Source organism: Musca domestica, unplaced genomic scaffold (assembly GCF_030504385.1).
Source record: "Musca domestica strain aabys unplaced genomic scaffold, Musca_domestica.polishedcontigs.V.1.1 18, whole genome shotgun sequence".
NCBI classification, from domain to species: Eukaryota; Metazoa; Arthropoda; class Insecta; order Diptera; family Muscidae; genus Musca; species Musca domestica.
Window position 1 is genome coordinate 9857667 of NW_026712238.1, and position 23967 is coordinate 9881633.

Here is a 23967-nt window from a genome sequence, read left to right on the forward strand (position 1 = left end):
TATCCGATTTGGTGCAAACCTGGTACACCGTAATATTATTGCCAAACTAAGATCGAGTTCGGAGATGGGCAACTTCGGTCCATTCTTTCTGGTACCTTCCCCACACAAAGTCGAAATTTTTAAAGAAAATATTTTACAGCACAGAAAGAAAAGTATAATCCGATCTTACTCCAAATTTGCAAGTCCTAATATTTGCATCAGTTCTAGAACAGGTGCGAAAATGGACAATATTGGTCCACTCCGTCAAGTACCTCCCCCAAATTTTGAATATCCATGAAGCTCATAAAACGCCAAATTAATATCTGATTTCATTCAGACTTGGCACATCTTAATATTACTATCAACACTACATATGTATTAAATATAGTAGAGATCGGACCATTCCTTCTGGTACCGCCCCACAAAGGGTCCAAATTTTGAATAACCAAAACGAGCATAAAATCCTACAAAAACAACCGGTTCTCTTCCAATTTCACTCCCATTCCATTATTTCTACTAACACAAGATCTGCTATGAAGATGGGATATATCGGTCCACTCCTTCTGGTACCACCCCACAAAGGGTCAACATTTTGAAAATGCATAAAACTCTTACGTACTTCCCCCACAAAGGGGTTCAAGATTTTGAAAAACAAAACGCTCAAAAAAGCGAAATAAGCATCCAGCTCTCCTCAAATTACACAAATCCCATTATTTCTACTAACACAAGATCTGCTGCTTCTGGTACCTCCCACCAGGGTCAGCATTTTTAATATTTATATCTGTCATAACTTTTTTCACAGTGTAATTTATAAATTGCTTCCAATTTTTCTTAGCATTTTTTTTTTTTTTTTTTTTTGAATATGTCATTCAAAAAAGAAAATTTTCAATTATTTTGATCTGTTTTACATATTTTCGAAATTTTGAGTAAAAAATTATTTTTGTGTAAAAAATTTTAACAATGAGTGAAAAAACCGCCGAAACAAATGGAGAAATTTGCATCAAATGTAATAACAATCCCTGTGGCTGTTCCAAAAATAAATATAAACGAAAGATTTCGCCATTGGACCACAGTGTCTTTGATTGTCCTCTGCTAAAAATGGCTACGGAGAATCCATTGCCTCAACTCTATGTTGAACCGATTTTTGTGCCCCAAAATGGAAAAATAAAAGGAAATAGTCATGATAATGAGGATATATTCTATGACTGTTCGGCCGGCTCCGAAGGAGATTCTAATGGCAATATAAAGCCAGCCGGCCACAGTTCAATTTTGGATGTGATCAATAATATCCGTAATCCTCATGAATTTAAAGTTATGTTGAGGGAAATGGCTCAGACTTCCCATGTATTGTATAAATGTTTTAAAAAAGCACATCACAAGGCAAAGAAGGCGGAAAGAAAAATTGCTGTGAAATGTAAGAAGTGTGCCAAGGATGTAAATGGAAGAACGGAAAAATTACAAAAGAATTACGAAGTTAAAAATGAAAATCCGACAACTCAAAATTCATTTATGATGCCTTTGAAGGTATCCAGTGCCGTAATGAGCCAAAATGGCGTGGAAATTAAATCCGAAGGCCAGCCCGAAATGATACAAAGTCCTTCCTATGACAGATATTGGAATTTGGGAAGTGCTGAAACTAATATGAATTGTTCGCCAGAGGATTGTTCAAATCCGTGCGGCAATCATAACGATGTAGGTCTAGGTGTTCCTGACAAGTGTACTCTTGCGAGGAAGTATGCAGAAGAAGCATCCAAAATAAAAGTTGAAAATCAGGATTCCAAGGAGACTTCCCTTGAGATCGATGTAAAGGAAAACTATCGGGAAAATGTATTTGGTAAGCAAAAATTCGAGGGTGGAGTTGAAGGTCGAGTGACATCAGATAATGTGCTTTCAACTACAGGACTTAGTAACCATGCTAAATGCTTTGAGGATCCTAAGTCAAGTAAGGATCAAAGTCTGCTAATGTGTAACTGCACAAAATTATCAGACTACCCCCCTATTGCAAGTCCAAACTCCTCTAAGGATAATAGCAATATTCAGTCACCATTTGCTGGTAATAATGTAACGGATCCAAAGGATTTAAAAAATATCCTCAACTGTTCATGTGTGCCCATCTCTCCCCAGGATCATTCCACTCATCATCGTCACAAATCAAAGTCTCATAGGAAATCTCCGAAATCCATAAAAATGCAACCCATATCCTTTATTCTACCCATAAATCTTCAAATACAACATCGAAATAACGAGACTCAATTCGTACACACCCATCTGGCCATGGAAGCTCATGCCGAAATGGATAATAGAAAACCAACAACACAAACAAAACAAAATAAGCAATTTATGCACGTGGCTCAAATTACCTCATCTCAGACACAAACCGTAAATGGCAACAAAACAACAAGTGGCCAATATTCCGCACATTTGGAACAACAAACTCAAGCTGGCAATTTTAGTTTTTCAAGTGAGGTCTTCTATTCCTGTTCCAGTTCAAGTGTAGAGGACATGAAGAATTTGCCTCCTCAGAGGCCCTGTGAATCCCTGGTGGAAATATTCAATATTGTCAAGAGTCGTCTAGACCAGGATAAATGCATACCCAGGCAAGTCCTTAAAACTATGGTTTCTAATGATATCAATGAATGTTTGGCCAATGACATAACAACAACACCATCCTTTGCAGAACGTGAGGAGACGAGGGTGAATATAGAAGCTTTGGGAAATTTAGGATCCAAAACCAAAGTTCCAATAAAAGAGGAAAGTTTCCAAAAAATCCAACCAATTTCAAAGGATATTTTTGAAAATATCCAAAGCGCTGCTACAGAACCCAAATCTACTCCTTGGGATGATGGGAACTTAGATGAACCATTACTGAAGATTCCCACAAAAATTGAGTACTCAGGACCCTCATTGTCCAAAAGTTTTGGTGAAGTAACACCAGTCCCTTCACAGCTTTTGGAAGAACAAAAACCGGAAAAAGTCAAATTTTCAATACCTCAAAAAGTTCTACCTGAAGATTCATTGGAGTCGGTAACACAAAACAAGGAAATAATAACATCAATGGACTCTCAAAAATCCATTAGCCCCAAACCTTCCAATGGAACCTCTACAATATCCACAAAACCTTCTGTGCCCCCTACTGGACTTTCAAGATCCCAAGGCCCTAAAACCAGTAGTCCTCTCAAAAGAGAACAAACATTTAAAACTGAAAATGACAACTTAACAACTCCTACAACGGCGGGTTTCTCAGACAACATTGAACTAAAATCCGAACCAGCACTCAAGGCCGAAAGCATGTCGGACTCAAAAATTCGCCTCGATAATAGCCTCGATTTTCGTAATATCAAAACTGAACCCTTAACTTCAGAATACCACAAGGAAATGCATATCCCTAAATCATCCAATTTTTCCTTGGAGACCAAATCAAAACTGGAATTTTCCAGCAGCACAAAAGTATCGGAAGAAGTACAAACTGATGTGCTGTCAGCCCAGGCAGAGGCCCACTTTCGTCGCAATGGAATTCGCAGGGAAATCCAAGAAAATTTAACAGAACTTATTGCGCCCACAACCAGCAAATATCAAGCCCAAGACAAAAACGAGATACTAAGAGATTTGTTTGCTCTCTTTAATCCCCAAAAAGATGGTCCAATTTCAAATGAAACAAATTACGGAAATGTCCTGGGGAAATATTCTCCCTCTCCCAGTGGTTCTCATAAGTGCCACAATCGAGAACCATGTAAGTTTATCAAACTCCAGGACATCGGCCTCATTCTCAATCCCAAATACAACAAAAAACCTTCCAAACACTTCTCGAAAAACGAAAGAGATCGGGTGCTCATCCACTTACAACAAATTCTTCAACCAAGACATGGGCGAATAAATGCAACCCCAAAAGATACCCAGCAAATTCTTCAAAATATACAACTCATTTTGGAATCAAAAAGTGATTTCGATATTCCCAAGATTCCATCTTCGTTAGATGTGAACATGCGCAATAGCGTTTTGGAAGATATAAAATATCTCCTACAAATTCAATGCATGAAAAATCCCCTAGAGGAGTTTCCATCAACATCCTGTGCTTTATCGCAGCCCTATGTTGCCCTCATACCACCCGCAAGACCCAAGACAATATCTGAAAGTAAACGGGAGTTATCAAGTGATGAAGAAATTCAGATCAATGAGCAAAAAAAGCAAGGACCACCTACTCCAAAGAAACCGAAAAGAAAAATACAGAAACTCCAAAAGAATGATGAAAATGAACAAATACCGAAATCTAATGAGGTATGATTCGTGAGGGGTATTGTAATTTAAGAAGAAACATAACCTATAGTCGGGCTGGTCGACCATATGATACGCTACACCATCCCATATCATAGCCAGATAATAGGAACACTTATACCGACTCATAAGCGCTCCTTTAGCATCAGTGTCCATTGATGCACGGCACCGTAATAACAAACCAATATTTTCTCATTTTCCCTTGTACACGTGGATTTTTAAATAACATTTTTCAGGCTATTCGTGGATTTTTAAATATTTTTTTCAAGGACTATCAAGGCTATATACGTGGATTTTTAAATATTTTTTTCAAGGACTATCAAGGCTATATACGTGGATTTTTAAAGATATTTTTTCAAGGACTATCAAAGCTATAAACGTGGATTTTTTAAAGATATTTTTTCAAGGACTATCAAAGCTATAAACGTGGATTTTTTAAAGATATTTTTCAAGGACTATCAAAGCTATAAACGTGGATTTTTTAAAGTTATTTTTTCAAGGACTATCAAAGCTATAAACGTGGATTTTTTAAAGATATTTTTTCAAGGACTATCAAAGCTATAAACGTGGATTTTTTAAAGATATTTTTTCTAGGACTATCAAAGCTATAAACGTGGATTTTTTAAAAATATTTTTTCAAGGACTATCAAAGCTATAAACGTGGATTTTTTAAAGATATTTTTCAAGGACTATCAAAGCTATAAACGTGGATTTTTTAAAGTTATTTTTTTAAGGACTATCAAAGCTATAAACGTGGATTTTTAAAGATATTTTTTCAAGGACTATCAAAGCTATAAACGTGGATTTTTTAAAGATATTTTTTCAAGGACTATCAAAGCTATAAACGTGGATTTTTAAAGATATTTTTTCAAGGACTATCAAAGCTATAAACGTGGATTTTTAAAGATATTTTTTCAAGGACTATCAAAGCTATAAACGTGGATTTTTTAAAGATATTTTTTCTAGGACTATCAAAGCTATAAACGTGGATTTTTTAAAGATATTTTTTCAAGGACTATCAAAGCTATAAACGTGGATTTTTTAAAGATATTTTTTCAAGGACTATCAAAGCTATAAACGTGGATTTTTTAAAGATATTTTTTCAAGGACTATCAAAGCTATAAACGTGGATTTTTTAAAGATATTTTTTCAAGGACTATCAAAGCTATAAACGTGGATTTTTTAAAGATATTTTTTCAAGGACTATCAAAGCTATAAACGTGGATTTTTTAAAGATATTTTTTCAAGGACTATCAAAGCTATAAACGTGGATTTTTTAAAGATATTTTTTCAAGGACTATCAAAGCTATAAACGTGGATTTTTTAAAGTTATTTTTTCAAGGACTATCAAAGCTATAAACGTGGATTTTTTAAAGATATTTTTTCAAGGACTATCAAAGCTATAAACGTGGATTATTTAAAGATATTTTTTCAAGGACTATCAAAGCTATAAACGTGGATTTTTTAAAGATATTTTTTCAAGGACTATCAAAGCTATAAACGTGGATTTTTTTAAGATATTTTTTCAAGGACTATCAAAGCTATAAACGTGGATTTTTTAAAGATATTTTTTCAAGGACTATCAAAGCTATAAACGTGGATTATTTAAAGATATTTTTTCAAGGACTATCAAAGCTATAAACGTGGATTTTTTAAAGATATTTTTTCAAGGACTATCAAAGCTATAAACGTGGATTTTTTAAAGATATTTTTTCAAGGACTATCAAAGCTATAAACGTGAATTTTTTAAAGATATTTTTTCAAGGACTATCAAAGCTATAAACGTGGATTTTTTAAAGATATTTTTTCAAGGACTATCAAAGCTATAAACGTGGATTTTTTAAATATTTTTTTTCAAGGACTATCAAAGCTATAAACGTGGATTTTTTAAAGATATTTTTTCAAGGACTATCAAAGCTATAAACGTGGATTTTTTAAAGATATTTTTTCTAGGACTATCAAAGCTATAAACGTGGATTTTTTAAAGATATTTTTTCAAGGACTATCAAAGCTATAAACGTGGATTTTTTAAAGATATTTTTTCAAGGACTATCAAAGCTATAAACGTGGATTTTTTAAAGATATTTTTTCAAGGACTATCAAAGCTATAAACGTCGATTTTTTAAATATTTTTTTCAAGGACTATCAAAGCTATAAACGTGGATTTTTTAAAGATATTTTTTCAAGGACTACCAAAGCTATAAACGTGGATTTTTTAAAGATATTTTTTCAAGGACTATCAAAGCTATAAACGTGGATTTTTTAAAGATATTTTTTCAAGGACTAGCAAAGCTATAAACGTAGATTTTTTAAAGATATTTTTTCAAGGACTATCAAAGCTATAAACGTGGATTTTTTAAAGATATTTTTTCAAGGACTATCAAAGCTATAAACGTGGATTTTTTAAAGTTATTTTTTCAAGGACTATCAAAGCTATAAACGTGGATTTTTTAAAGTTATTTTTTCAAGGACTACCAAAGCTATAAACGTGGATTTTTTAAAGATATTTTTTCAAGGACTATCAAAGCTATAAACGTGGATTTTTTAAAGATATTTTTTCAAGGACTATCAAAGCTATAAACGTGGATTTTTTAAAGTTATTTTTTCAAGGACTACCAAAGCTATAAACGTGGATTTTTTAAAGATATTTTTTCAAGGACTATCAAAGCTATAAACGTAGATTTTTTAAAGATATTTTTTCAAGGACTATCAAAGCTATAAACGTGGATTTTTTAAAGTTATTTTTTCAAGGACTATCAAAGCTATAAACGTGGATTTTTTAAAGTTATTTTTTCAAGGACTATCAAAGCTATAAACGTGGATTTTTTAAAGATATTTTTCAAGGACTATCAAAGCTATAAACGTGGATTTTTTAAAGATATTTTTTCAAGGACTATCAATGCTATAAACGTGGATTTTTTAAAGATATTTTTTCAAGGACTATCAAAGCTATAAACGTGGATTTTTTAAAGATATTTTTTCAAGGACTATCAAAGCTATAAACGTGGATTTTTTAAAGATATTTTTCAAGGACTATCAAAGCTATAAACGTGGATTTTTTAAAGATATTTTTTCAAGGACTATCAAAGCTATAAACGTGGATTTTTTAAAGATATTTTTTCAAGGACTATAAACGTGGATTTTTTAAAGATATTTTTTCAAGGACTATCAAAGCTATAAACGTGGATTATTTAAAGATATTTTTTCAAGGACTATCAAAGCTATAAACGTGGATTTTTTAAAGATATTTTTTCAAGGACTATCAAAGCTATAAACGTGGATTTTTTTAAGATATTTTTTCAAGGACTATCAAAGCTATAAACGTGGATTTTTTAAAGATATTTTTCAAGGACTATCAAAGCTATAAACGTGGATTATTTAAAGATATTTTTTCAAGGACTATCAAAGCTATAAACGTGGATTTTTTAAAGATATTTTTTCAAGGACTATCAAAGCTATAAACGTGGATTTTTTAAAGATATTTTTTCAAGGACTATCAAAGCTATAAACGTGGATTTTTTAAAGATATTTTTTCAAGGACTATCAAAGCTATAAACGTGGATTTTTTAAAGATATTTTTTCAAGGACTATCAAAGCTATAAACGTGGATTTTTTAAAGATATTTTTTCAAGGACTATCAAAGCTATAAACGTGGATTTTTTAAATATTTTTTTTCAAGGACTATCAAAGCTATAAACGTGGATTTTTTAAAGATATTTTTTCAAGGACTATCAAAGCTATAAACGTGGATTTTTTAAAGATATTTTTTCTAGGACTATCAAAGCTATAAACGTGGATTTTTTAAAGATATTTTTTCAAGGACTATCAAAGCTATAAACGTGGATTTTTTAAAGATATTTTTTCAAGGACTATCAAAGCTATAAACGTGGATTTTTTAAAGATATTTTTTCAAGGACTATCAAAGCTATAAACGTCGATTTTTTAAATATTTTTTTCAAGGACTATCAAAGCTATAAACGTGGATTTTTTAAAGATATTTTTTCAAGGACTACCAAAGCTATAAACGTGGATTTTTTAAAGATATTTTTTCAAGGACTATCAAAGCTATAAACGTGGATTTTTTAAAGATATTTTTTCAAGGACTAGCAAAGCTATAAACGTGGATTTTTTAAAGATATTTTTTCAAGGACTAGCAAAGCTATAAACGTAGATTTTTTAAAGATATTTTTTCAAGGACTATCAAAGCTATAAACGTGGATTTTTTAAAGATATTTTTTCAAGGACTATCAAAGCTATAAACGTGGATTTTTTAAAGTTATTTTTTCAAGGACTATCAAAGCTATAAACGTGGATTTTTTAAAGTTATTTTTTCAAGGACTACCAAAGCTATAAACGTGGATTTTTTAAAGATATTTTTTCAAGGACTATCAAAGCTATAAACGTGGATTTTTTAAAGATATTTTTTCAAGGACTATCAAAGCTATAAACGTGGATTTTTTAAAGTTATTTTTTCAAGGACTACCAAAGCTATAAACGTGGATTTTTTAAAGATATTTTTTCAAGGACTATCAAAGCTATAAACGTAGATTTTTTAAAGATATTTTTTCAAGGACTATCAAAGCTATAAACGTGGATTTTTTAAAGTTATTTTTTCAAGGACTATCAAAGCTATAAACGTGGATTTTTTAAAGTTATTTTTTCAAGGACTATCAAAGCTATAAACGTGGATTTTTTAAAGATATTTTTCAAGGACTATCAAAGCTATAAACGTGGATTTTTTAAAGATATTTTTTCAAGGACTATCAATGCTATAAACGTGGATTTTTTAAAGATATTTTTTCAAGGACTATCAAAGCTATAAACGTGGATTTTTTAAAGATATTTTTTCAAGGACTATCAAAGCTATAAACGTGGATTTTTTAAAGATATTTTTTCAAGGACTATTAAAGCTATAAACGTGGATTTTTTAAAGATATTTTTTCAAGGACTATCAAAGCTATAAACGTGGATTTTTTAAAGATATTTTTTCAAGGACTATCAAAGCTATAAACGTGGATTTTTTAAAGATATTTTTTCAAGGACTATCAAAGCTATAAACGTGGATTTTTTTAAAGTTATTTTTTCAAGGACTATCAAAGCTATAAACGTGGATTTTTTAAAGTTATTTTTTCAAGGACTATCAAAGCTATAAACGTGGATTTTTTAAAGTTATTTTTTCAAGGACTATCAAAGCTATAAACGTGGATTTTTTAAAGATATTTTTTCAAGGACTATCAAAGCTATAAACGTGGATTTTTTAAAGATATTTTTTCAAGGACTATCAAAGCTATAAACGTGGATTTTTTAAAGTTATTTTTTCAAGGACTACCAAAGCTATAAACGTGGATTTTTTAAAGATATTTTTTCAAGGACTACCAAAGCTATAAACGTGGATTTTTTAAAGATATTTTTTCAAGGACTACCAAAGCTATAAACGTGGATTTTTTAAAGATATTTTTTCAAGGACTATCAAAGCTATAAACGTAGATTTTTTAAAGATATTTTTTCAAGGACTATCAAAGCTATAAACGTGGATTTTTTAAAGTTATTTTTTCAAGGACTATCAAAGCTATAAACGTGGATTTTTTAAAGTTATTTTTTCAAGGACTATCAAAGCTATAAACGTGGATTTTTTAAAGATATTTTTTCAAGGACTATCAAAGCTATAAACGTGGATTTTTTAAAGATATTTTTTCAAGGACTATCAATGCTATAAACGTGGATTTTTTAAAGATATTTTTTCAAGGACTATCAAAGCTATAAACGTGGATTTTTTAAAGATATTTTTTCAAGGACTATCAAAGCTATAAACGTGGATTTTTTAAAGATATTTTTTCAAGGACTATCAAAGCTATAAACGTGGATTTTTTAAAGTTATTTTTTCAAGGACTATCAAAGCTATAAACGTGGATTTTTTAAAGATATTTTTTCAAGGACTATCAAAGCTATAAACGTGGATTTTTTAAAGATATTTTTTCAAGGACTATCAATGCTATAAACGTGGATTTTTTAAAGATATTTTTTCAAGGACTATCAAAGCTATAAACGTGGATTTTTTAAAGATATTTTTTCAAGGACTATCAAAGCTATAAACGTGGATTTTTTAAAGATATTTTTTCAAGGACTATCAAAGCTATAAACGTGGATTTTTTAAAGATATTTTTTCAAGGACTATCAAAGCTATAAACGTGGATTTTTTAAAGATATTTTTTCAAGGACTATCAAAGCTATAAACGTGGATTTTTAAAGATATTTTTTCAAGGACTATCAAAGCTATAAACGTGGATTTTTTAAAGATATTTTTTCAAGGACTATCAAAGCTATAAACGTGGATTTTTAAAGATATTTTTTCAAGGACTATCAAAGCTATAAACGTGGATTTTTAAAGATATTTTTCAAGGACTATCAAAGCTATAAACGTGGATTTTTAAAGATATTTTTTCAAGGACTATCAAAGCTATAAACGTGGATTTTTAAAGATATTTTTTCAAGGACTATCAAAGCTATAAACGTGGATTTTTAAAGATATTTTTTCAAGGACTATCAAAGCTATAAACGTGGATTTTAAAGATATTTTTTCAAGGACTATAAAAGCTATAAACGTGGATTTTTAAAGATATTTTTTCAAGGACTATAAAAGCTATAAACGTGGATTTTTAAAGATATTTTTTCAAGGACTATAAAAGCTATAAACGTGGATTTTTAAAGATATTTTTTCAAGGACTATAAAAGCTATAAACGTGGATTTTTAAATATTTTTTTTTTGTTTTGAATTTTCAAAGAAAATATTTTACTGCACAGAAAGAGAAAGTATAATCCGAAAAAACAGTTTTGGACCAAATCCGTTACAGGACATTTGGAGTCGATCCAGCCTTGTCCGTCCGTCCGTCTTTCTGACTGGTGCGCATGATAACTCTTGAAGGGAGTATCCGATTTTGTCCAAATTTAATATATCGCAATATTATTGTCAAACTTAGATCGTATTCGGAAATGGGCAATATCGGTCTACGCCACACAAAAAATCGAAATTTTCAAAGAAAATATTTTACTGCATTGAAAGAAAAAGTATAATCGGTTTTTGCTACAACTTTGCAAATCCTAATATTTGCATAACTGACGGTTCTAATAGTTTTTGGGCTCTGAAATGCTCATATCGAGTTGTTATAAGCGAAGTGACAAACTTAATATACCCTCCATGAAACGGATGACAAATATATATAAGTCATAGAGTGATCGTATGATTACAAATTCAAAGTTGGGATCATATTTATACTAATCCGGCGATATTGACGTTATGACTATTATTTGAATGAAAATATTACATCGATTAATTAAAGTATTTTTTGCATTTTGTATTTGATGCAGAATATGCCTTCCTTGGACACCTTTGCCTGTAACACGATATATTCTACTTCCTCATTGAATTTTTGGAGCCGACCATTAAATTTGATTTAAATTTCCCTTAGACTCTTACCATTTCTTTTTCCATTATTTTTAATTTTCTTCCAGTAGGTGGATAATCCTAAACAAATGCCATTAACGGAAGTTCGCAATCGCAGCGTACGGATTGCCTCAACTGAACCTAATGCCACTAATTTAGTATCAACCTCATCAGATTCGTTTTTCATTGATCTCGATGAAGATCTATCAGATGAATTGGAGAGACGTTCAACAACATTTCAAAGACGGTCACGTTTCAAATCGGGCTGTGACCGAGAAGCATTCTTGGGAGAAAATGATGGAAATCGAATGACTCCTAAAAACAATAAAATAATGCTACGAGTGGGCTCCTCAAATGCCGAAGTAGAAAATGCCACAAATTATCCCAGATATTTCAAGTATCCAACTTTAGGTATTAAAAGGTATTCTCTTTTTAATATCCAGCGACAACAAAGAAAAATAATGAACGAACGCCGCCGTCAAATCCAAACACAAGCCAATCAAGAAATTCCGCTAACACTTGCTTTGCAATCGTCCAAAATTAAATTGTTCAGACTTTAAAAATTAACATTTTACAATGTTTACATAAACTTTTATTGTAAATAAAATAATTTAAAATTTTTTAGTAAACTTGTATAGATCTTTATATTCTAACAAATGTAAGCGCGGAAAGAAAAAAAAAAACTTTCTAAAAAAATATTTAATAACCTAGTGAGTGAAAAGTGTGGGCCAAGTAAGAAAAATTGAGCAAGAACCTCTGAACTGAATTGTGTTGTTCTTCAGAAATATGTTGAAGGGCCATTTGACTGAAAATGAGTAATTATGTAACAAAAAAATGTTTAAGGACATCCTGACTAAAAAGAGTGGAGTTCTATTTTTTCAAAAACCTCGTAAATTAATGTAGTAGGCTTTTTAAGGGAAATATTTTTAAGACCTCTTGATAGAAAATAGTGAATTTTTAATAAATGTTTTCAAAGACCTCTAAAATAAAAAGCGTAGATTTTTCAAGAAAAAATTGTCTAGTAACTGTTCAAGGACATTCTGACTTAAAAGGGTGAAGTTTCAATGAACTCTTGGCGAAAATAACGTGAATTTCTTAAGAAATTTGTTCAAAAAGAATCAGGCATTTTGTAGGGACTAAACATGTGTTTAACAAAAACTTGTTAAAGGATATACTGACTGAAAAACGTTGATATATTAAAAATTATTGAAATAAGACAGTCAAGATTTCGAGGATCATTTGTCTAAAAGGTGGGAATTTGTAGGAAAATTTGTTCAGGGACTTCTTAAATGAAAAGCGTTGTTTTTTTACGATTTTTTTCCAAAGGATATCTTAAATGAAAAACGTGGATTGTGTGTATTTTGAATGATGGATTTTTAAGGGAAATTGTGTAAGGACCTATTTTTTTCAAGGATCCTTAAAATAAAAACATGAATTATTTCAAAAAATTTACGGACCTTTACAATGAAAAACGTGGATTATTTAAAAATATTAATAAGACCTTTTTAATAAAAAGTGGATTTTTAAGAACATTTTTGAAAATAAAGACAGGTGAAGATTTTTAGGACCACTTTACTAAAATGCGTAGATTTTTAAGAAAATTGGTTCAGGTTCATTTTCATAGGACCTTTAAATGATATTTAAAAAAAATTATTCAATATCCCATAAGTAAAAGATGAGTTTTTTTAGAAAAATTGTTCAAGAACCTTTTGAATGGAACGATAAGATATTTTAAGTATTGTTCAAGGACCTTTTAAATTACAAGCAAGGGTTGAAAGGTCCTCTTTAATGGAAAATCTGTGTATTGTGAATGAAATCCATGGGTTTTTAAGAAAATTGTTAAGTTCTTCTTTTTCAAGGGTCTTCAAACGAAAAACGTGGATTATTTAAAAAAATTTAAGGACTTCTTAAATGAAAAACGTGAATATTTTTCAAGAATCTTTAAAATAACAAGTAAAAAAGCTGTAAATTCGACCGGGACGAACTTTGAATTACCTCCAACATTTGGAACGAATTCGGCGATTTTCAAAAAAAATCCGAAAAAAATTCTGTTAAAATCTTAAAAATACCGAATTTAACCGTTATATTAAGGTCTATACGACGACGTGGACCTGCATAGGCAACTTTTTTCATAATTTATTACAAATGCGAAACTTAAAAAAAAATCGGTGAATAATGTAGCTAAAATCATCATAATACCGAATTTAGGGAAGAACGTTGGGAGCTATACCAAAACGTGGACCTGCACAGACATTTTTCTCTCATAGGTTGTAGTATCCATTACGAACTTCAAATACCAAATATGGAACAATTCCGGTGAATAATGTCGCTAAAATCATAAAAGTACTGAATATCGGGAGTAACTGTTATATGGGGGCTATACGAAGACGTGGACATGCACAGACATTTTTCTGTCGTAGGCTGTAATATCCATTGCGAACTTCAAATACGAAATTCGAAACATTTCCGGTAAATAATGGGGCTTAAATCACCAAAATACCGAAAATAGGGAGGTACCATTATGTGGGGGCTATACCAAAACGTGGACCTACATGACCCATTTTCAATACCAAAAGTCCTGCAGACATAATACACATTTGAGTAAAATTTTATTAAACTTCTTTATTTCGTTCGGAAACTAGAGTGATTTCTACATACGGATAGACGGGATGACGGACGGACATCGCTAAATCGGCATAGAACTTTATGATGATCAAGATCAAGAATATATATACTGTGTGAGGTCTAAAATGTTTGTTTCTAGGTGTTACAACAATTTTTTCCAAGAACCTCTTAAAAGAAAATTGTGGAAAATTTTCAAGGAATTCTGAAATGAAAAACTTTGATTTGTAAACAAAAAAAAATTAAGGACATCCTGACTAAAAAGAGTGGATATTTAATATTTTTTTTCTCCAGTTAGAAAAACCTGAATTTTGTAAGAAATGATTTCAATTACCTCTAAAATAAAAAGCTTGTATTTTTTAAGAAAAAATTGTCAAGTAACTGTTCAAGGACACCTTGACAGAAAAGGGTGGATTTTTAATAAAATTGTTGCTCTTAAACCTCCTAAATGAAAAGAGTGGATTTTTTAAAGAAAAACTTTCAAGGAACTCTTGTCGAAAAGTCCTGGATTTTGTAAGAAAATTTGTTCAAGCACCTCTTAAAAGAAAAGTGTGGAAAGAAAAGTATGTTAAGTTTGAATTCGTTTTAAATGTATTTATATTGTATAGTATTAGTTTTTTATTTCGATTCTTGGTTCCCCCCCACAAACTGTTTTTTGATTTATTATGCCCTTACGTGATAATCTAGGTCCAGTCGTGAATAATAACTCATACATAAAGGATGTACTTTGCCCATTTGACCGCAGTTTCAAGTTAGCTCATCTAAACTGCCGAAGTCTTAAACCTTTGTCAAAGATTGAAGAGTTGAGGCAAATCTTAAGAGATGGCATATTTCATATTTTTGCAGTCTCAGAAACATGGCTGTCGGCTGAAATATGTAGTAAAGCTGTTTCCTTGCCTGGATATAAGTTCTGTCGGAATGACCGACATCGTCCTGGCAGAGGTGGGGGTGTAGGGATATTTATACGTAGCGGAATTTCTTATAAAGTTGTGTTGAAAGTTTCAGAGTTAGGATGTGAGTCGTTATTTGTCGTAGTGCATTTTAACAATATTCAAATATTGTTTGGTGTTGTCTATTTGCCCAATGGAAATTTAGTTGAATTTGAATGCCACCATAGAGACCTATTTTCTAAATACTCCAAAGTTTTCATTTTAGGGGATTTTAACATCAATCTCTTTGACACATCCAGAGCCAATGCTTTTCGTTCTATCTGTGCCCAGTATAATATATCTATCGTACATAATTCCATGCCCACACATTTTAACTTAGGTAGAAGATCAACCTCACTTATTGATTATATGCTTACGAGTGATAGTTCATGTGTGAGATATTTTGATCAGGTTCAATGTCCGTCTGTGTCTGACCATGCTCTTATTTTTGCATCTATAGATTTCGATGTCCATTATCTGCCCGATTTTATAGAGTTTCGTGATTATAACAATATTAATTGGATTAGGTTATTTAGCTTTCTTGAGTCCTTTGATAATAATGCAATGTCTAATTCAATCGATGCAAATGAAAAATGTTCTTATTTAGGTGGTTTGCTTGCTGATCTTTTTTCTTGTGTACCAATTGTTAGAAAGAAGGTACAGTTTTCTCCAGATCGTTGGTTTATGGCAAGGGACGTAACTTTTGCAAGATCTGTAAGGGATCTAGCATATACTGCTTTCCAGAGAAATAAGTCTCAGGAAAATTGGGTAAAGTATTGTAGGTATCGTAACAAAGCAAGGACAGTTATTCGTAGGAATAAAAGGAGATATTTTTCTAAGCTTTTTGGTAATATGACTTCGTCTGAAATTTGGAAAGTGCTCAGGAATTCGGGATGTGTGCAACATGATAGCGCAGAATTTGATATTGATGTCAATGATATAAATACTTTTTTCGCACAGGCCAATTCTACGTCGGATGATAATTTTGATATAACTCAATTTAATGACACTACTTCGTTTTCCTTTAGATGTGTTTCTGTGGTTGAGATTTTTGAGGCGGTTAATAAAATTAAGTCGAATGCGGTTGGTATTGATGGAATACCAATCCGCTTTATAAAACTTGTCATTCCTTACATATGTGACTATATTTTGGATTTGGTCAATTTCATCTTGACTTGTTCCTCTTACCCATTAGCTTGGAAAAATGCCCGAGTAGTTCCTATACCAAAAGCTAAAAACGTATATAGTCCAGATGACCTACGTCCAATATCAATCCTACCAGCAATTTCAAAAATTATGGAAGTGATCTTAAAGAATCAAATTTTGGAATACACTTCAAATATGATATCTGACACACAGTTTGCATTCCGGCAAAGGCACAACACCACACACTTACTTTTAAAAGCCACTGATTTCATCCGCCATAATATTAATGATCGAAAATTAAGTGTCCTTTTATCTCTTGATCTGTCAAAAGCGTTCAATTCCATTAACTTTGCTCATTTAATCACTAAATTAAGAGATAATTTTAATTTTTCTGGAACTGCCTGTAAACTGATTTATTCATTTATCAGAGATAGATCACAGTTTGTTGCTATCAATGGTAACCAATCTGACCCAGTGAGTTTAAATAGTGGTGTACCGCAAGGTTCTATACTGGGGCCACTATTATTCCTTCTTTATGTTAATGACTTGCGTGATACCATGCAGTTCAAATCTTGTGAAACGTTGCAGTTTGCTGATGACATTTTCTTCATTTTAACTGGAGATAGTGATAACTTATCTTTGTTCGAAAGCAATGTAAATGAATGTCTGCAGCAATTCTCTAATTGGGCATCGGCGAATTATCTTACAATTAATCCGTCAAAAACTAAGGCTTTGATGTTTGGTAGGGGGAATAATATGGCTTCCGATATAAATGTCCATTTAAATTACAATAATATTGAATTTGTTACTCACCACAAAATTTTAGGTGTTATAGTGGATAATGAGCTTTCTTTTAGACAACATATTGATGCTTTATCTGGGAGAGTTTGCTTTTTGTTGAGAAAGATCTATTCCGCCAAATTATATATGCCTCTTCGTATTAGAAAATATTTAGCTCATGCTGTGCTGATGTCTAACATTCTATATGGTTTGGAAGTAATCTCGGGTTGTATCGGGATCAGTTTTATACGTTTACAGAGAATTTTAAATTCAGTTGTGCGTTTTGTTTACAACGTTCCCCGAAGGAACCATATATCTAGATATGTTAAACTTTTTCTGGGGTGTTCTTTTACTGATTTTGTGTCTTATAGGATTCTTGTTGCCTTTTATAATATTATCAAATGTCGCACACCAACATCTCTATACAGTCTTTTTGTGTTTTCTCATTCAACAAGAAATCCTCAAATAGTTATACCAAGGATTTATAGAGATGTTTGTGCGAGATCGTTCTTAGTTAGAATTGCACGGAATTGGAATCTATTACCCTATGAACTGAGGTTATTTTCCCACTCTAATAATGTTTTTAGGAAGAAACTTTTTATTCATTTTGCTTCTTTTGAGCTGTAGTTTTCTTTTCTAAATAGCCATGCTTCTGATTTTCTGACTTTTGGTGAAATGATCTTCATATTGATTGCATTGTATTACAATTATTTGAGTTATTGTTTGCTTGGACGCTATATTTTTCTTGTCTTATTATATTATTATGGCTGGGGAGCCAATGAAGAGAAATTATTTTATAGTTTTAATTTTTTTTTTGTATTTAATTATAAGTATTAAATACTCAGGTTTTGCTAGCTATGTAATATGATTTTATGGTCTTAGAGGCCCTGTATTACACAAATGAGTTTGAATAAATAAAATAAATAAATAAATAAACTCAATGTTTTTTTTTAAAAAGCATTGCCAAAACGTCTACTTGTTCAAGGCCCTCTTGACTAAAAGACGTGGTTTTGTAAAGACAAATTGTTGAAGAAACTCTAGACTAAAACCGTGGACTCTGTAAGAAATATTGAGAAAACAAATTAATTAAAAAATTGTTTTAACACATTTTGAATGAAAAGCTTGGTTTGGAGGAATACCTGCCTGTAGAAATTTATAAATTATTATTCTAAGGTCTGACATACAAAAAAATCCCGAAATTTATAAGGACTTCAAGATAAGTAATCCTTGATTTTTAAAGGGCTAACTGAAAAAGTGAGTCTGAAAACTTTCTTAACCAAAAATTATAAATTCAAATTGATTAAGGAACTTCATGCAATCGTTGATTTTTTTAAGAAAATTGTAAGAACTTCTTGCCACAAGTTACTATTTAAATACGTTTTTAACCGAATTAATATGGATTTTTAACAAAAACTAGTTTTACGGACTATACGGCCTAGTACTTTTTTATTTTAATTACCATTGGCTAGCGGTATTTATCTGTCGACAAACCGACAGATTTTTACCCACATGTTTGTTTAAGCATTCTATTGAATATTCCCCACCTCAAAACCAAAGCAATTAAATCGTAAGTGTCATTACAACATTACTTAAAAACCTTTCAACACTCATTCAATATTACTTTAAATGTTTCAATTTTCTTAAAAAACGAAAAGGCGAGAAACCATTTTAGTCTGCCCCCTAAACCCATCCACAGCCAGAGCCAAAGCCATGTAGTTAGCCATGCTGTTGCATTGTTAGGTACTTGACGTCTTATGACGTCTTTGTATTGTTTAGCGCAATAAAAGTGCTTAACAAGTTCTTAGCACCTTGCAGAACATTTAATGGCAAAACTTTAAAAGCATTTTAAGATGAAACATTTCCATGGATGATTATTACCGAAGCAGCACTTAGGCGACAGCACAACGTGCCGTTTTCTATTAAACACTTGCAGGACGGACCAAACTAACTGCCTGGCTGGCTGACTGCTTGCCTGACTTGGTAGTTGACTGGATGACTAGTCGTGCTCTCCATACACGTGCTAACTGAAACTCAATTTGCAAACGCAAGGACGCATAGCCATCGTCAGCGACAAAAACGCCAACACCAAAACCAACAACGACAACAAAAGCAAATAACAGTTTCAATAATCGAAACTTGTGAAGGTAACAAACGGCGAACAATGACTACCACCAGCCACCAAGAGTGGATTCAAGTGGTCCATGGAAGGATATCGTTTAACGAAGTGAAAGACACAAAGTATTTATTCGAAAGAATTTATTACTGTTTTCTAGCTAAGGGCAAACAAAACATAGTTTTTCTGTTGTTGTTGTTGTTGTCTCGAGTAGGTTTCAAGTGGTGGGCGAGTGTGACCCAGCCATGGTTACACATGGGCGAATTTTATAGATATTTGAAGTACTGTGTATTTGTTTTAGGTTGCAAGACAATGTCATGAGTGGGGTTTCACAAGCAAACGCCTAGGGCGACCAATGGCAATTTGAAGGATATTGGTGATGATCTTTAAATCCTTAAATGTAACGCAAAATTCCGGGTCAAAACAAGCAAGAGATTCACACCGTTACCATTAACTGTCAATCAGTTCGAAAATATAGCGAGTTACACATTTTTGCGTCAGTATTTTTGCGTCAGTATTTTTCCAAACCTCAAAACTTGTTAGAAAAAAAGCTAAAAAGTTTCATTCGATGCTTCGACAGATATACATCCTTAATATATGGGCATTTATATATGAATACCCCTTTGGAGAACATGCTATAAAGATTAGACCTACATACCCCATATTTTTACTAGATCTTATGTTTGAACCCGTATTGTAATGGGCGAAGTTTGAAGAGAACTGGAGACAAATTTCGCATTTTAAAAACTGAATAAAAACCACTTTGCATCAGAACGAGGATATGTGAAATTCGAAGAACATTCGGTAATGATTTCATATTTTACGAAACTTGTTATTCGATACTTTAGGGGAAAATGCGAGGAGCCGTAGGTCTGTATTTTTCATGTTAGCTCAAGACCTAACTCTCATCAAATTTGGACAATATGAGGTAATGGGTCCGCTTTTTGTCAGATACGTAACCGATGTTTTTTTTCGGAATTTGTGAATTTTTTGGGGACGGTACCAAAACGAATCTACCGATATATTAAAATTCACTCTTGCAAATACAAACATATTTGAAACATAAGGGAGTTACTATCATGCAACATGTTAACTATTGGAGGAAAGGTACAAGAATGAGTGGACTTATATTCTCCATTTTCACATATAAGCTAAATACAGGGTGATATAAAAAAACTGCTTCAGACAGATGTCATTTGTAAGCCAATCGTCCGACAGCTGTTAAAATTATTCCAGTGGCAGCTCATTATATTGTTTACAAGCGTACAACAACATTTTGGTGAGAATTTTCCAGAAAAAAAGTTATTCGTGATGGAATTCAAGCGTGATAGTGTGATTTATTTTTATTTGGCTGGAAAACCACAAGTGGCTATCGTTAGAGAACTCCAGAATTTAAATGTGAATAAATCTTTTGTGTCTCGTACCATCGCTCGTTACCGTTACCGAGATACTAGTTGCGTAGCCCGACGTCAAGGAAGTGGACGGAAGAAAACAGCAACATCAGCAGAAATGATTCGAATAGTAAAGAAGGGACTTCATCCAAACCCGCATCGCAGTGGCCGAAAAATGGCTCGTGAGCTGAACACATCGCAGTATTATATTCAACAAATATTGAAAAATGAGCTCAGGGTAGAGCCATTGAAGTTCCAAAAAGTGCAAGAACTTACACCGCAACAGAAAGAGAATAGACTCAAAAGAGCTAAAGATTTGCTTCGCTTGGTGAACTCCTGAATTTGGGTTTCTCCGCTTTGATAAGGAAACATTCGTTGTCCAGCTGTTTGTAAACAAACAAAATGATCGCGTTTACTTACCAAAGAGATCAGCTGAAAATGTACACCTTCGGTTGGTCACCAGAACCTAAGCGCCGGCCATAATGTAATGGTGTGGGCCGCCATAACAACCGATGGTCGCTCTGACCGTGCCATCAGAATAAATGCCGAATATTATCGCGAAAATATTCTTTTTTAAAGCCTTGGGCACGCAAACATTTTGGCAGCAGACCTTGAACATTCCAACAGGACTCAGCACCATCACTCTCAGCACGCGCCACCCAAGAATGGTTATGAAATGAGGTTCCTCGCTTCATTTCCAGTGCACAATGGCCACAAAAATCTCCGGATACCAATCCGTTGGACTATTGTGTCTGGAGTATTTTGGAAAGGAAGAATGGCAAATATCACCTCAAGCAAGCGCTTCGCCGGGAATGGGCCAAAATACCGCATAGCAATATTCGGGCAGTATATGACGGTTTCATTGGCCGTTTGAAGGTTATAATTCGGGCCAAAGGTGACCAATTCGAACAAATCAAAACTTATTCTAAAATTTGATGCTATTTCCGACATTTTTTGCCTTCACTCAATAACATTAAAAAAAAAAATTAAATTATGGCTTTTGACTTTGTTGCAGTTTTTTTATCTTACCTTGTATATATATAGATTGTATATATTTTGCTAAATATTCGATTCTTGGATATCATCATCAATGTTAAAAGTGACCTTTTCGTGTTTATGTGATTTCCCTGGAATTAAAAATACAGGGTTACCCATATTCGACGGACCTTTGGGCCCTTTGGGCCCATTCCAATCGACGAGGCTTGTCCGCAGGCAACATTCTTTGCATCAATTGAATTTTGTACGGGAACAAATGCAAATCAATGCGAATAATCCGTTGTAAAGTGGACCGAGCCATGCCCAACTGCTGAGAACGGCGTTTTTGGGATGTTCTTGGGGACCTCTCAACACTGGCTCGTACGGCAGCGATATTCTCGGCCGATCGCCTTGGTCGACTTTTACTTGGCCTCTTCGGATTAGAAAGAGCCTTACCAGCCGAAAATTTTTCGTATAAACGCTTAATGGTGTTCTTAGAAGGCGCACTTCTCACATTTTTTAATGTTTTAAAAGCACGTTGAGTTTTCACAATTGACTTCTTGTAAATTTCAACTATTTCAGAGCGCTCGCGTGGCGTGTATTGGTTCATGGTAAAAATCTGCTTGGATTGACGCTTCAAACGCGGTATGTCATTAAGCGATGTGACATCTCTGTCAAAAGTTATGGCGTTGCCAGATGGGTCCGTCGAATATGGGCAACCCTGTATTCGTGGTTTATCGGGAATTTTCGTATTTGCTTAGATAAAAGCTTTGGTCTCTTTCGCCCTCTAAATATTTTTCGATGACCATCCAAATTAGTAGCCCAGGCCTAAACTCTAACAGCATGCAAAATTTTTTTCAGAGCAAGTGCAAAAACAATTTTTTTTTCTCTTTTTGTTCCATTCAACCCCTAAATATTTTGCGATCATCTCCAAAAACAATAAGCTTTATTCTGAACGTAATCCCGCCTCCATGCGAAATCTCGTGAGGATCGGGCCATAATTGTAACCTGTAGCGTTATTACAATTTAACATGGATGATCTAGATCGACTCAACTATGCGAGATAGAGAGATCCATATATAGTTTCCTATGTCTTGGACCATTATTTCGATGTGTAACATAATTTTTGGCCCAATCAGACTTATAATACCTCCAACACATAGTGTTGTAGGATATAATATTTTACATCGTCACAAAACCGAATAGAATTCAACATGAACATATTGAATTTCAGGTGTTCTTTGAAGCATTTCAAATTATAATTGTGAAAATTTAGTTCAGGACACCAATTCCAAAAGGTATGAGTGATTTATTATTTTTAATATCACTTATACGCAGAGTATTCATACAAACGACCTGCACAACTTATTTTCAAATATGACTAGATTGTGATTTTGTTAAGCGTTCCATATGGACCCACAGAATTTAACTCGACGTAAAAAAAATCTTGACGTACTTCGTCAGATCTTTCAGCATTATATTAAAGCTCTTTATGTTAAAGTAGAATCCTTCCACTATTTTGGTTTTAATATTTTTAGGGTCTATCGAGCTTGCATCATTGGTTAAATACTTAATAGGTGCTTTCATAGCTTCACCTGGTTTTCTGCAGCACTATTATTTCGACAATTATTAACTATTATTTAGACTGTCGTCTCCAGAGGAAAATTTTTAAATGAAATCATTGGATCCCATCAATCTTACACTGAAATAGACGAATCTGTCACAAATTTTAGAGTTAGAAAAACCGACACTTCTTTTAATTTGGTTTCTATTGCGACATAAAAAAATTTACACATCTTAGAACTTCCCACCTCCAGAATATCTCTACAACGTATTTTTTCTAAAAATAAAACTTCACATTTCAATTACTTGCAGCCATATTGCCAACCTACCAACTGCATCATTAATTCAAAAAACTACCAAAAAGCTCCATTCGAAATTAAATGCTTTTGGCCACATAAAAACTAACGATTTAAAATGAACTCTCTGCTACCTTTTTTACATTTCGTTTTTCGCTCAATATGAGTTCTTTGCGAACACACCTCCTCATCGAATGAAGCTGTATGCAATAAAATGCTGCCTGCATATGCAACGACTGGGGTGGGGAAGGAGGATATGCTTTTGAGTTTCAATATAAAATGGAAAACGAGCGGTAAATTAAATTCCGACACAAACCACAGATATTGTATTCTCACAATAACGAAATAATGCCACGCCAGAACAAAAAAACACAAACTTATGGTAACAAAAGATTTCGTGTGATTGTATTGAAATCCTTGGTATGGACCGACAGACGGACCCGACCTACCGACATTATGG

At 32.7% G+C, this 23967-nt stretch overlaps 2 protein-coding genes across 4 annotated transcripts in view; one reads left to right on the forward strand and one right to left on the reverse strand.

Annotated features, from left to right (window-relative positions):
* The window catches only part of LOC109613174 (uncharacterized), a 258271-nt gene that overhangs the window by 151808 nt on the left and 82496 nt on the right, over positions 1 to 23967 (reverse strand). The window lies entirely within an intron of this gene.
* LOC109612233 (uncharacterized) lies at positions 862 to 12321 on the forward strand. 3 transcript variants are annotated; one of them, XM_020036103.2, is made up of 3 exons: positions 863 to 1813; positions 1880 to 4254; positions 11764 to 12321. In XM_020036103.2, the coding sequence occupies exons 1-3, from the start codon at positions 940 to 942 to the stop codon at positions 12250 to 12252; spliced, it is 3738 nt and encodes a 1245-aa protein (XP_019891662.1). In that variant the 5' UTR covers positions 863 to 939; the 3' UTR covers positions 12253 to 12321. The 3 variants fall into 3 exon arrangements, with proteins under 3 accessions (XP_019891663.1, XP_019891662.1, XP_019891661.1); XM_020036104.2 differs by having other exon boundaries at positions 862 to 4254; positions 11761 to 11899; XM_020036102.2 differs by having other exon boundaries at positions 863 to 4254.